The 16067-nt window shown below is 27.7% G+C and overlaps 1 protein-coding gene across 1 annotated transcript in view; it reads left to right on the top strand.

The window, feature by feature from the left end:
* The first annotated feature begins 10922 nt into the window (after positions 1-10922).
* The window catches only part of LOC126733995 (uncharacterized), a 30551-nt gene continuing 25406 nt past the window's right edge, over positions 10923-16067 (top strand). Inside the window, exon 1 of the mRNA XM_050437502.1 lies at positions 10923-11222. Coding sequence (XP_050293459.1) covers positions 11177-11222 — 46 coding nt within the window. The 5' untranslated portion in view covers positions 10923-11176. The remainder of the gene's footprint in view (positions 11223-16067) is intronic.

The following is a 16067-nucleotide window of genomic DNA, read 5'->3' as shown; positions in this document are numbered from 1 at the left end:
ATTTTCTACATTTGTATCGACAGATACTTCTGCAATTATTTGCCCCATCAAAGTATCGATACCTGCCAACTTAAAAGTTGTATTTCTGCAAGCTATATAACAGTGGCTGAGATTTTCTCATTAGAGTTTAATTCTGGGTGGTATGGAGGCAACCGTAAAGTTATCTCTACCCATTAGTACGTCAAGTTTGCACTTTATTGGATAATATCTTGATTTCTCAGGCAATTATTTTGTGCAAAAAAAAACGTTTTTCATTTACTTTATCCTTAGCCCCCCACCCACCCCACACAATTTACCAGTAAGAAATCGTTTTCAAAAATCATTGTTTTCCAAAATAATACGCATAAACAACAACTAGTTAATTAAATATTTTATACGAAAACAGTGCTATTAGTTTGGATAATATGGACGAAAAATGGTGATTTTTCAAAAGAATTTCTTACTGGGCACATGTTTGGGGTGGGTGGGGGGGGTAAGGGTTGTGTTAAATAAAAACAATATTTTTGCAGAAAATATATAACTAATATTTAATTTAAAAACACGGTTTATTTAAATTTAATATGATTTTATATATAAATATTTAGTATAAAAAAAAGAGCCTTTTTAGATTGTACAATATGGACGAAAAACAATGAGTTTTTAAAAGTATTTTAATAAATATTTAAGATGTAGTAATCCAAATTTAAAAACTAGATTTGCAAATCCCGTGTCAATTTTTTTAAATGCCAAAATTTTCTTTGCACTTTATTGAATAACATCTTTTATTTTTTTAAATTATTTCATAAAGTTCCATTTTTGTCACTTTCTGCTTAAGCCAATCAATCATAAGTTTCAAATTCAAAAGACTGTTATTACCACTTAAACATTGTACACAAAAAATTATTTTTTTTTTATTACAAGATTTTACACAATGCTAAGAGTAATGCGGACTGAACTGCGATTATAAAAACAACCGATAACACATACATAAGCTAGCGCTCATGTGCTGCTCAGATCGTTAAAACATACTAATTTAATTACAACTAAAACAAAAATAAAAACTTTTCCAATTAAAATTATTTAGAAAATAAGTTATTAAACTATATCAATTACATTAATATAGGTACCATTTGTGCAATAGGCAGAGAGGCCGAGACTGGAAAACCAGGGCAACACGACGCAAAAATGAATAGGTATTCCAAAATGAACCATTTAAAATTTTATTTTTATGCCTAAAAGTTCAACAAGACCCGTGTTAATTTAAAAAATAAGAACTCAAAAATAATATGGTTGCAATTAAATAAAAATAATTAAATTACATTTTTAATAAAAATTTGGTGGTGTGTATTTGTTAAAATGCCTATGTTAGTTGAGAATTAAGAAGAATTTCTTTAACATATGCAATAAATCTCTTTGGTGAACTATTTTTAATGTAAACTTGTTCCACATATGAATGCCTATATACTGGAATGATTTTTTAAAACCTGATGTTCAATGATGAAATGGAATTCTAATTAAGTTTGGAATTCTTACATTGTGTTAATCATGGTGAAAAAATAAGTCCCTTAAATATTTAGTCTTAGTTTGACCTAATATTCTTTTCTACTTGTACATTAAGGTAAGATGCATTGTCTAAAACTAAGGCTGAATTTGGCGGCAAATTGGGAAGTAATTGGATTTCCACCCAGTTCATGAAATTTTCAGTATTTATTTCGTTATGATAATCATCAATTTTAGAACCTAAAATATGTTATAATTAATATATTTAAGGACTTGTTTATATTAAAATTTTGTTTATATCGAGTGTAAAAATTAGCGATGGTCCGATAAGTCCCTTGTCAATTTTTTTAAATGTCGAAACTTTCTCCCTTGTTTAAAAAAATCGTATGTGATATACGTACATTCTACAGCTTAATACTTTGACCATATACGGTTAATAAATATACCAATAGCTTTAATTTAAAAACTGTATTTTTAAACTTAGTAAATGGAAAGTTGTCTAGAACTGACAAAAACTAAATTTCATCTTAAAAAAATTGAATTTCCACTTATTTGCAATAAAAAAATGGCACAACTTCTGCAATTTTCATAGCAATACGCCTTGCTTTTAAGAAATAAAGTAGGATTTTTTCACGTTTTACTCAAAAACTTATTTTCTAATTAATTTTTAAAACTTATTTTCTAAAAAATCATATTTTCTAAGGCAATTATTTTCTGCAAAAAAAAATGTTTTTTATTTAGTCTACCCTTAGCCCCCCAGAATGTTTTTCAAAAATCATTGTTTTTCAAAATACTATGCATGAAAAACAGCTGGTTTTGTCATTAATATCTAATCTGATAACACAGTTTGTTTATTTAAATTTGATTTAATTATATATACGTATATTAATAAATATTTAAAACAAAAACAGTGCTATTACATTAGATTTTATGGACGAAAAACCGTGATTTTTAACAGAATTTCTTACTGGGTTAATGTTTGGGGTGGGTGGGGGGGTAAGGGTTGTGTCAATGAAAAACAATGTTTTTGCAGAAAATATATATTCAATATTAAATTTATGAACACTGTTTAATTAAATTTGATATAATTTTATATATAAATATTTAAGATAAGAACAGCGTTATTAGATTGTAAAATAGACGAAAAACAGTGATTTTTCAGGAGAATTTCATCAAATATTTAAGGTGTAGTAATCGAGTTTAAAAACTAAATATGTAAATTCCTTGTCAATTTTTTTACATGCCGAAATTTTCTCTCCTTTGTAAACAGAATCGTATATGATATTCTAAAGTTTAATAAATATACCTTGACCATATATGGTTGATTAATATACCAAAACTACAAATTTACTAAAAAATCGTTGAATATATTATGTGTTGATTGGGACATAATTTGTTAATTAAATTCACCATCCTGTATCTCGAAAACGTGCTCTCATCTATTTAATTTTTCTAGTTAAGTTATTTTACCTGAGACTTCCTGTATATATTATAATTATAGCAATACTTACCCTTATTCCATTTTCTTCATTTTCTAGGCTACTCTTAGAGGTATGCGGTATCTCTTGATCAAATAAAAACAGCAATAGATTATAATATCACAAATTCGGGGTATAGACATCTTCTTACTTTGCTTTTTTAAATTTTCTTCAGTTCTTTTCAAAAGGAACTTCTTAGGTTATTATTATTTTTAACAGCCATTTCCCCATGTTGAATTTGAATTGATTTCCTTTTTATTTCTATCACTATATTATTTACTTATGTTACATATGTTCCATGTTATGTTTACTTCCATAAACAAGGCAAGCTTTTATATAACTTTTATATAACTCGCACAAAAATTGCTTGTTTATGTTTGACATTTTAATATTTCTTTCATCTTTTAATGAAACTAAGCAAAATGTTCTCAACAAGTGCACATACGTCCAGTTTTTATGAGTTTACGCAGGTTCCAGCAGAGTCCAAAGTATCCTGATAAACTTATCCTTTAAGTATTTAACTCTCTGTGCTAGCGTTCTTTCTATTATTGAATTGTAACATTGAAACGAGCATTTGATATAATCAATTTTACATAAAAATATAAAGTAATGCTTAAGAATATTCATCATTTTCAAATTAAATTCCTTAAAATTCCAAACATGTGTTCAGTAAACTTATAAGATCATCAAGGCCAATATGATCATTATCACCAATAGGGGTTGCTGGTCACATCTCACAATAATTCGAATTTAATTACAAATTATTTTTGATTAAAACGATTTTTAATCATGGGGCTTTTATGCAATTAAAAATGGAACTCTTGCAAATGATCTTCAACAATTTTTATAGATGCTTAAAAGGCAATTTAAATATTTTTTTTTAAATAATCCTCCCACAGGAGAAAAAAAATGACAAACAGGCCTAATGAATCATAAAACCGCGACCAAAGAAATAAATAGTCAATATGGTATATTACTATGATCAACCAATGATTAACGTAAACCGTCTAAAAATAACCCGACACTCGCCCACTTAACCGGAGGTTAAAGAAAGTAAAGAGGCTGGTTAAATCTGCCTTTTTTTTTTTAATTTAACGGATCGCGACCGACACTCAGGAATTCCTTTTTCGGATTGTCGGAATTCGGATGAGCAATCTTTGGGGCATTGTTAATCACTTGTTTAAATGCTAAATTACTTAAGACGACCACGGACTCGTCTCTTTTGTTCTGTAATAACGCATATTATTTATGAATTGTTATGCGTTCTTGTCTACCAGTTATCGGTTTAAATCAACGGAGTTGAACACAAGTCAGCAGTGCTCAAGCAGGTGTTTAATCTTGAAGGAGACTATTTACTTCAAAACCCAAAATCTGGAAAATTGTTGCCACGATGCTCCTGAATTAAGAAGCATAATATTCAATAAAGTATTTTCTACAAATATTATCAACACTTGAAGCCACATAACGTGATGTAAACGGGTTAGATTTTTTTTTATGTGTTTGCTTATATCACAGATTTTTGCGATTTTTGTTTCAATAAAGACAATACTGTCCGATAACATTGCGATGAAGAAAGAGAGAATATTGGACGGCTGAATTAAATTTTTTAAATAATTAATTAATTTGTATAAAATGCCCGAACTATTATATTTTTCTTTTACCTAAAAACTGAATGCGTTAGAGCGAAAAAGCGATACTGTGAAAGGCGTGGTCTTGTTGCAAACGATCCCTAGACAAAGACAATACTGGCAAAAGCCATGTATTAGAAAAAGGGAAAAAATACTATTGATCAACCTTATTTTACACTTCAGGTACTCATGTTTGAATGATAATTTTGAATTTATTTTATTTTAAAATCTATTAAATTTTTTAAGTAATTTGTAGAAAACGCCTGGACTATTATATTTTAGATTTACAGAATAACTGAATGTGTTAGAGCGAAAAAGCCATATTGTAAAAAGCCTTTATTCTAAACGGTCCCTAAACAAAGACAAGCTGTCAAATAACAGTACTTTAGAGAAAGAGAGGAAATATTATTGGGAGTATAAAATGCCTGGACTATATTTTTCTTTTACCTAGAAACTGAATGCGTTAGAGCGAAAAAGCGATACTGTAAAAGGCGTGGTTATGTTGTAAACGATCCCTAGACAAAGACAATACTGTCAAAAGCCATGTATTAGAAAAAGGGAAAAAATACTATTGGTCAACCTTATTTTATACTCCAGGTACTTATGTTTGAATGATAATTTTGAATTTATTTTATTTTAAAATCTATTGAATTTTTTAAGTAATTTCTAGAAAACGCTTGGACTATTATATTTTGCATTTACAGAGTAACTGAATGTGTTAGAGCCAAAAAGTTATATTGTAAGAAGCCCTTATTCTAAACGGTCCGTAAACAAAGACAACGGCGTCAGCATAACAGTGCCTTAGAGAAAGAGCGAAAATATTATTGAGAGTATAAAATGCCTGGACTAATATATTTTTGCTTTACCTAGAAACTGAATGCGTTAGAGCGAAAAGGCGATACTGTGAAAGGCGTGGTCTTGTTGCAAACGATCTCTAGACAAAGACAATACTGTCAAAAGCCATGTATTAGAAAAAGGGAAAAAATACTATTGATCAACCTTATTTTATACTCCAAGTACTTATGTTTGAATGATAATTTTGAATTTATTTTATTTTAAAATCTATTGAATTTTTCAAGTAATTTGTATAAAACGCCTGGACTATTATATTTTGCATTCACAGAGTAACTGAATGTGTTAGAGCCAAAAAGCTATATTGTAAGAAGCCTTTATTCTAAACGGTCCGTAAACAAAGACAACGGCGTCAGCATAACAGTGCCTTAAAGAAAGAGAGAAAATATTATTGGGAGTATAAAATGCCTGGACTATATTTTTCTTTTACCTAAAAACTGAATGCGTTAGAGCGAAAAAGCGATACTGTGAAAGGCGTGGTCTTGTTGCAAACGATCCCTAGACAAAGACAATACTGTCAAGAGCCATGTATTAGAAAAAGGGAAAAAATACTATTGATCAACCTTATTTTATACTCCAGGTACTTATGTTTGAATGATAATTTTGAATTTATTTTATTTTAAAATCTATTGAATTTTTTAAGTAATTTGTAGAAAACGCCTGGACTATTATATTTTAGATTTACAGAATAACTGAATGTGTTAGAGCGAAAAAGCCATATTGTAAAAAGCCTTTATTCTAAACGGTCCCTAAACAAAGACAAGCTGTCAAATAACAATACTTTAGAGAAAGAGAGGAAATATTATTGGGAGTATAAAATGCCTGGACTATATTTTTCTTTTACCTAGAAACTGAATGCGTTAGAGCGAAAAAGCGATACTGTAAAAGGCGTGGTTATGTTGTAAACGATCCCTAGACAAAGACAATACTGTCAAAAGCCATGTATTAGAAAAAGGGAAAAAATACTATTGATCAACCTTATTTAATACTCCAGGGACTTTGTTTGAATGATAATTTTTATTTTATTTTATTTTAACATCTATAGAATTTTTAAAGTAATTTGTATAAAACGCCTGGACTATTATATTTTGCATTTACAGAGTAACTGAATGTGTTAGAGCGAAAAAGCGATATTGTAAGAAACGTTTATTCTAAACGGTCGCTAAACAAAGACCACACTGTCAAATAACAGCGTCTTAGAGAAAGAGAGAAAATATTATTGGGAGGCCGTATTTTATAGTCCGAGCACTTATGACATTGTTTTGAATTTATTTTATTTTAAAACATAATAATTAATGTAAATCATTTACATAAAAACTGCTGGACTATTTTTTATTTTTATTGAAAAACTGAAAACTCTATATTGTGAGAGGCGTGGCTATATCGTAAGAGTTCACTAAACAAAGACAATACTGTCAAATAACCGAGCGTTAGAGAAAGAGAGAAAATATTATTGGGCGCTTCTGTTTTGTAGTCCAGGCGCTAATGATATATTTTTCAATTTATATAAATTTAAAATATATTGAATTTTTTAAGTAACGTAAGTCATTTGTATTAAAGGCCTGGACTATTGTATTTTCCTTTTATCTAGAAATTGAATGCGTTAAAACGAAAAAGTGATTGTGTGAAAGGCGTGGCTTTGTTGTAAGTGATCCCTAGACAAAGACAATATTATCAAAAACTGTGTATTAGAAAAAGCGAGAAAACATATAAATTCAAATCAAAAAAATATTCGAGAGACCTTATTTTATAGTCCAGGTACTTATAATATAATGTTCAATTCATTTTACTTTTAAATGTATTGAAGTTTTTAAATAATTTAAAACGTGGACTTATATCTGGACTATTATATGTCGTCTTTACCGAGAAACTGAATGCGTTAAAGCGAAAAAGCAATGTTGTCCCAGGAATGGTTTTGGTCCTAAAGAGAAAGACAACACTATCAAATAACCGCGCGTTAGAGAAAGAGAGAAAATGTTATCAATTGGCTTTAGTTCATAGTCCATATAAACTTGACTTCATTTAATTGAATTTTTATATGAACACCTGGTATATAATTTTCTGTCATTATCGAGAACCTGAATAAACTTATTATAGGGTGCTGTGGTTATGACGGATTAAAAGACATCAGTTGGCTGTGACAAAATTCGTTAAACAAACTGTCATTTTGACGTTATTATGGCGCCTAAATTTAAATGAATTACGTAATTGATTAATTGGAGATAAAAATAATTGCTATGATACTTCATAGTTTTAAAAACAAGCGTTAGAGAAATAGAGAAAATATTATTGGAAGGCCTTATTTTATAGTCTAGGCACTAATGATATATCTTTTAATGAATATGGTGTAAGTAATTTGGATAAAAAACCCTGGACTATTATAATTTGCCTTTATCGAGGAACTGAATGTGTTAGAGCTAGAAACCTATATTGTAAGAGTCGTGGTCTTTACACAAAGACAACACTCTCGAAAAACCGTGTTTTAGAGAAAGAGAGAAAATATTATTGATTGGCTTTATTTTAGAGTCCATCAGGTATTAATATTATAATTTTAGATTTATTTAATTTTAAAATGATTTTTTTAAATAACGTAAGTATTTTGTATGAAAACGTGTGGGCTATTATGTTACGCCTTTACCAAGAAACTCAATGTGTTAGAACGAGAGAGCGATAGTATAAGAGGCGTGGCTATATCCTCAACGGTCCCTAAACAAAGACAATACTGCCCAATATCGGTGCGTTAGAGAAATAAAATAGATATTATTGGACGCCCCTGTTTTATAGTCCAGGCACTAATGATATAATTTTCAAGTTATTTAATTTTTACAAAATGTTGATTTTTTAAATAATGTAAAACCATGTATCAGAAAAAGGGAGACAATATTATCCAGTGACCTTATTTTATAGTGCAGATACTTATGATATAATTTTAAATTTATTTTATTGTTAAATATATTATATTTTTGAAGTAAATTATACAAAACGCCTGAATTATTATATTTTGCATTTACAAAGAAACTGAATGTGTAAGAGCGAGAAACCTATATTGCAAGAGGCGTGGCTATGTTGTAAATGGTCTCTACACAAAGACACCACTGTCAAATGACCGTGCATTAGAGAAAGAGAGAAAATATTATTGATTGGCATTATTTTATAGTCCAGGTACTAATATTATAATTTGTAAGTTGTTAGTTTATTTTAAAATTATTTTTTTAAAGAACGTAAGTACTTTGTATAAAAACGCGTGGACTAATAAGTTTTGTCTTTACCGTGAAACTCAATATTTGAGTGTGTTTATTGTTTATTTTTTGTTGTTACAATTTATATTTCGTTGTTATTTATACATTAAAAATAATTAGTAAAAAAAAACATGTATAATAATTTGTACATTTTTTTATAAGAGCTTATATTTTGTTTTCCATAAAGTGGGGATATATTTTTATAATATTTTGCTATGATCGTCTAAATAGTTAAAATAAATATATTTATTTATTTATTTTTAATTTACATGGTATTATCTGAGGAAAAATCTTTTTAAAATCATATTTTTTTATTAAAGGGTGTTTGTTACTTGCTGTCATGATTTTCAGGTAAAACACGCTCTATACCTGCAAAAATTCCATATTTTATTAGTATTTAATTTTGAATATATTGTAGTTATTTTTATGTGTTTTAAAGCCCTTTGTTAAATTTATATCAATTCATCTTAAAATAAAGTATTTAAAAAACAAATTTAGTGTTTTTTTTTAAATTTAAAATTTGTTCCTATACTTATGGTGCTAATTAATAATTATTGGTAAGTATCTATAACTAAATATTTTTAAAGTCCAGACTCAAATGTCCTAAATAAGCAATTTCATGAGAACTAAATTTGACCCATTAAATTTATTCCTTAAGAACTGAACTAAATTTAAATCAAATTAAATTTTTATTGATATGTTAATTCTTGAAAAAATTGATGAGATATTTTCCTTTTGCAACTTCCAAAATTAACAATTTTAATAAAATGCGGCTATTGTTAAACTGATAAATATATTGTGAATTTAATAATAAAATAAAATTCCACTAAAATACATTTCTCATCACTCTTTAGTTAACGCAACTTCTGTAATAACTTTCAAATATCGCGCAATAGATCAGGTTTAAATTTCCCACCATACGCGATCTATTATGAATGCATCTCATTCTTGTCAACAACGTCAATTGAGCTGTTAATAGAATTTCTGTTTGATCATTAGGCAACACGCATTTCTCTATATTATCGTTCTATGAGTATGAGTGTTAATTTAAGAATAAAATAAAATTCCATTTAAATACATCTCTTATCATTCTCCAGTTAACGTATTAACTGCTATATCTTGCGAATAACTTAAAACTCAAAGATCGCGCAATAGATCACGTTTAAATTTCCCGCCACATGCCACCCATTGTAAATATCCCTCGTTCTTCTCAATAACGTCAACAGAACTGTCAACGGAATTTCTGTCTGATCATTAGGCAATACGCATTTCTCTATATTTTCGTTCAATGAGTGTGAGTATTAATTTAAGAATAAAATAAAATTCCATTTAAATACATCTCTTATCATTCTCCAGTTAACGTATTAACTTCTATAGTTTTGCAATGACTTCGAAATCAAATATCGCGCAATAGATCAGGTTTAAATTTCCCGCCACATGCCACCCTCATTCTTGTCAATAACGTCAATGGAACTGTCAACAGTATTTCTAAGGCTACACGCATTTCTTTATATTTGTATTTTGTGAATGTAAGTGTAATGGTATATCAGGCATCAGCCCTGTTATTTGTATATCTGTTGCTTTTTGTTGAGGGTAACTATTGACAAATACCAGATTGTCAAATAACAACCCATCTCTAGTAACTATTGAGTCATCCAGAACATTGTTGGATGCTAGAGGACTGGAAAGAAATTGAAAAATGGACTCAGGAAACTCGGTCAATCCAATTTAAGGAGTCAATCCAATTTAATATAAGCTATTTTTTCTTTATTTATTTCAAAATATTCCTCTTTTTTGGTTACAACTAATTTGTGATTTTTTGGTCCGAATTCTGAACTAATTGCCAATAATATAAGTTTTGTTGCTTTGATTATGTTGAATAAAAGAGTAGAGGAAGCATAGGTCCAGCGCAGTGCATAAGAGAAAACATAATAGGAGCAGACTAAAAAGCTTTTAAAAAAAATAATAGCAATTTTTAACAATTAAACGTGACAATATCACATCTGACTGATTTAAGTAAACGGAACCTAATAATAGCGGATTACGGCACCGATAAACCAGAGCACAACGAAAATCTCGATCCCGGAACCTACGAACGAAACCGACGTGCGTTTATCCCGCGGGATCTGTGGGAACCATCGCAAAAAAAATAAATGACGTAAAACAAAAGAGCGACAAGGTGGGCAGAGGGGGCGAGACATATAAAACCCGTCGTTAGTAAAATTTCATTCACAAACGAACCCGACCTTAACGATCAAAATCGAAATCTAGCGAGAGAGTGAAGCATCATACATACACACACACTCTCCTCGCTTACCCGAAAACGCGTGTTTTTCAATGAATCATACGATTTTTACGATACGATAGACGGTTTAACGCGATAGTTTTCCTGTATTGGTAACCTAGAGTTACCCTAACTGGAGAAACGAGTGTCTCCTTTTTCTCGATTTTTTTTTAATTATTTTTTTTCCTGGATTAACTGCTGTTTTTTGACTACTACATGGCTGGAGTAGACTGTTGGAGCAAAGGATCGCCAAAAGCCAGAGGTAAGCACAATATACGTATATAATAATTTTTTTAAATATTAAAAGAGCCACACCTGTGTTGATTATTCTAGAAAAATATTTAGTTCGTAAATCCACTTGAAAATTCATATCAATGCAATCAGTAATTAAGCATAAAATAAGTTATCTATCAGGTTATCGTTTCTCATTAACGTTAATTTTGCCTAATTTACCTAATATATTAAAGCTTAGTGATGATCATATAATAATTAGGTTAGCATATAAGGTATTTAATAAAGTGTTAGGAAATCGAATAATAATTAGGCAGAATGGTGAGATTATAATAGTCGATATCGAAAAATTAAATACTTTATTATATTCGAACTAATTGTCTATTAATTTTTTTTCGGTTAGGGTAATTCGTACTGCAGCAGTGTTATTTCAATAGCATTATCTTATATGTTTTTTTTTTGAATTCTATGCTAATTTTAACAAAAAATAATAGGTCACATAAGATACTTTGGTCAAAGAGTTTTCGAGATATATGCATTTGAAAAATGTAATAAAGTAAGTAGTTACAAAATTTTAATAATTAATGTTTTTTTATATCGATTTTGACCCTATTTAAAATTTTGTTTTGCGATATACGTCTTATCTCTTATATTAATTTTCTTAAAAAGCATCTGTTTATTTATTGCAAAAAAACGTTTTTCATTAACCTTACCCTTGCCCACCCAGCCCACACAATTTACTAGTAAGAAATTTTTTTCAAAAATCATTGTTTTTTAAAATAATACGCATGAATAGCAGCAGGCTTCGTCGTTAATATCCAATACAAAAAAGTTTGTTTATTTAAATATAATATAATTATATATGTATATGTATGTTAATAAATATTTAATACAAAAACAGTGCTATTAGGTTGGATAATATGGACGAAAAACGGTGATTTTTCAAAAGAATTTCTTACTGAGCAAATGTTTGGGGTGGGTGGGGGGGTAAGGGATTTGTCAATAAAAAACAATGTTTTTGCAGAGAATATATATTGAATATTTAATTTAATAATACTGTTTATTTAAATTTGATATAATTTTGTATATAAATATTTAGTATAAAAACAGCGTTATTAGGTTGGATAATATGGACAAAAAACAATGATTTTTCAAGAAATGTCATCAAATATTTGATGTGTAGTAACCGAGTTTAAAAACTAGATATATAAATCCTATATCAATTTTGTTAAATGCCGAAATTTATTTCCCTTTTCTGAACAGAATCGTATATGATATACGGATGTTCTACAGTTTAATAAATATACCTTGACCATATACGGTTGATAAATATACCAAAACCAAAAATCGTGTAATAAATATATATTTATTGATAATAATATGTGGTGTGTTGCTTGGGAAGTGAACTCTTTAATACTTTGCATAATATTTTTATTATTTTTAAAAAGAATTAGGAAATAAAGTTGTTTCAAAAAAAAACTTAAAAGGTTCCGATAAATAAAATTTAATTTGGATATTAAAGCATAAAGTATTTGCAACTATCGGTAATGGCCAAAGAATTTATAAATAAAATAGTTTTATTTTTTTCAAATTATTTTTCTGGATTTAACTTGTCAAAAAAAATAATTTATGATTTTTTTAATCCAGTTTTCCAATAGAAAAAAATTAATTTTAGACAAAACAAATGTTGCATTTGCTCAATATTCAAAATATTAAAAGAAAAAATTGCAAAAAATCAAATTTTTAGGAAAAATTGAATTATTAAGGAAAATAAGTGGAAAGAAATTAAGATTCTAACAAATAAATTTTGGAGTACTCGTATTTAATAGATAAAAGTATAATAGTTCCAGATTTTTTTAAGTTCTAATTTAAAAATATTTAACCTGTAATAATAAATAAATTTTGAGGCTAAAAATTGATTTTAGATTCAATAACTAATTATGGATCCTAATAAATTATTATTTTCAAAATGTTCTTCTTAAATCCATTTAGGAAAATGATGAAAATTTGAGACAAATTTTAATTTTTAAAGAAAAAAAAAGGCAAAAAAATCAATTTTGAAAAATGAAAAAAAAAATTTTTAAAAATGAAAATTCAGCGTATTTGTGTATTTAAAAATACTTATTAGGAATTTTCGAATTTTTATAAAGAATGAGAATTGCATTTTAAAGAAAAAAGAAATTAAAAAATAATTGTTCCTGCAAAAACTATTTTTGTCAAGTTTAATTAAATTTAATTCAATTGAGATTTGAGAGCTTGTCAAAAAAAAAAAAGAAATTGTTTTCCATGCACTACGATTGTTAACAACATTTTGAGTTTTCTAAGAAAAAAATATAGAAAACAAAAATTATACAGCTTTTTTAAAATATAATGAGACTTTTTAGAAAACTAAAGGGTTGTAAAAAAAGCAACACACCTTGAAGAGCATTTTAATGTATTTAGAAATAATTAACAAACTCTTTAAATGGCTTTAATTTTAGTCTAAAAAATATAATGTTTGCCATAACACATACTATCTGTTATACTACGACTACGACTAAAACTGTATTTTTAGAGTACTTAGTACCCAAAAATGTTTTCCAAATAATTTTGATATTTCTAAAAATAGCAAATTTATAAAAGCTAAATAAAATTAAATATATATATTTTTTTAATTTAATGAACATAAGCCTTTTTTCATAAAAAAAATACTTTCATTTACGTCTTTTGGTATTTTCATGTCCTGGCAAAATTATTTTTTAAGAGTGCTTAAAAAATGTTTTTTATGTAAAATCCTTAAATTTTGATTCTTAAAGAAACAGGGTGTCTACTAGAAAGTCTATATTAGTTTCCCAGCTTCTTTAGTTTTATTAGATAGTTCCATACTAGCCTCGTTGGCCCCCTGAAGACTCTTCTTAGGTCCTTTTTCTTTACTTTTTTATACCCTAGAAATCTCGACTGTCTATAACCTCTACTTCCTTCTTAAAACAAACTTTTGATTGCATAAAAACACATATTTAGCCATAACTTCCGATCCAACCCGATATCGAGTTCAACGCTTCATTCCTCCATCACGCAGTCAAATAAATTATTCACAAACCAAATAATAAGTTGCATTTCCTTATTTTTGTGTACTTTCGTGTCGATATAATGACAACGCACGATAAAGACAAGACCATCATCATCATCATCATAATCGGATAAGATAACAGCAACGTGAAACAACCATATGAGAATGTTTTCTCTCTCATATAATACGTCACTGATTTTTGTTAATTAATTATGGGGCATTCTAATTAATTTCCTTTAAACCGTTGCGTAAGGTTACCGTATTTAAAATCGCAAGAATGAGTAACGCAAAACCCACCCATTGAACGATACGAAATTCATTCATGAAAATGTTCTACTCATGTCGGTGGGCGGCATACTATTATTCCTGTCATTTTACGGATAATTAGTGAAAAGTTCACGGAATCGCCAAAGCGTTTATTAATTAAAATGATAAGATTACTTAGAAACGGTTTTTGTTCGGTAATAATTAATTGACTTTCTTGGACCTGTATAATAATAAATCGTTTTTAGTGTTAGAGGAGTTTTCACCGAAATTCTATTGGATTTTTCAGTAACATGTTGTTCTGGGAATCTAATAGTAATTCCTAAAAATATTATGCAAAAAATGTTTTTTAGGAGCCATTTTATGTGCATTAAGTTTATATTATAAAGAATAAATTTACTGCAAAAATAGGAAATTAACGAATAAATAGGAAGGAATACTTTTTTTCTGATATCTTTTCTTTCTTTTTAGTCTTGTATTCCCTAACATTATGGTCTATATCATTTGTATCTAAATCTGCTCATTCTGTTCTTGACTTCTTTTTTTTAACATGACTATTGACTTTCAATGTTTCTTTTGTTTGTTTAATTTCATTCTATTTTCCTTATTTTTGTTATCAATCAAATTAAAGAATAAACTAAAATTAAGTGATTCTTTTAGTTAGAATTATAGATATTTCTGTCTTTGTTAGTCTCCTTCAATTTTCCTCATTTTTACTTACTTTTCCATAAGATGTTTGATTTTTCAATTGTGTTTTGCTTATCTTCTTTTACCTAACTTCATAGATTTATTTATTTTATCTGTTTTCTTTGTCAAACTGCTATAAAAAATTGAATTAAAAAATTTCTTTATAAATTAAATCTTTTTATCTAACTACACTTTTTGTTACCGTTATTTAGTTTTTTCTTTAGTTTTAGGTGCTCTATTTTTATTATTTCGATAATACTTTTTTTGCCTCTTATTTTCACAAATGTACTGATTTTTAAATTCTTGTCTTTATTTATATTTTTTTTACCTTAAATTTATTGGTTCTATTAATGATATATGCTATTTCTGCTGATAAAAGTAGGTTATAATGTACTGGATTGATAAAAATATTATAATTTTATTGAATTTTGTTAAATATTTTGTATTTTATATGTAGATTTTTTATGCTAGATAAAGATTATTATTATTATAATTATATTACGTATAATTTTATAAAAAAAAGTAAATTTAGGAAATAAATTAAGAATTTTTTTTGTAATATTACTATTTTCATTTAATTCTTTTATTCCCTACTTCTTTTTATAATTTTTGCTTCTCTGTCGCATAAGATTTTTTTTTCAATTTTTTGTAAACCTTCGTTCCATTCCTTTGGATTTTTTTTTTAGAAAATTTAACTATGTACACATATTTTATTTACGTCTAATTTTTTTCGTAATTTAATATTCAATAAATAAAATATATTAATTTAGAAATCATATCCCCAAAAAAATTAAAATATTGTTCATATTTTTCCTTTCTCTTTTGCTTTAGATTTTCTGATATTTCTCTCTTTTTTTCTCTTTATTATTTTTCTCT

The sequence above is a fragment of the Anthonomus grandis genome, chromosome 3 (assembly GCF_022605725.1).
Source record: "Anthonomus grandis grandis chromosome 3, icAntGran1.3, whole genome shotgun sequence".
Classification (NCBI taxonomy): domain Eukaryota; kingdom Metazoa; phylum Arthropoda; class Insecta; order Coleoptera; family Curculionidae; genus Anthonomus; species Anthonomus grandis.
The sequence above is the reverse complement of the archived record's forward strand: the minus strand, read 5'-3'. Positions and strand labels throughout refer to the sequence as shown.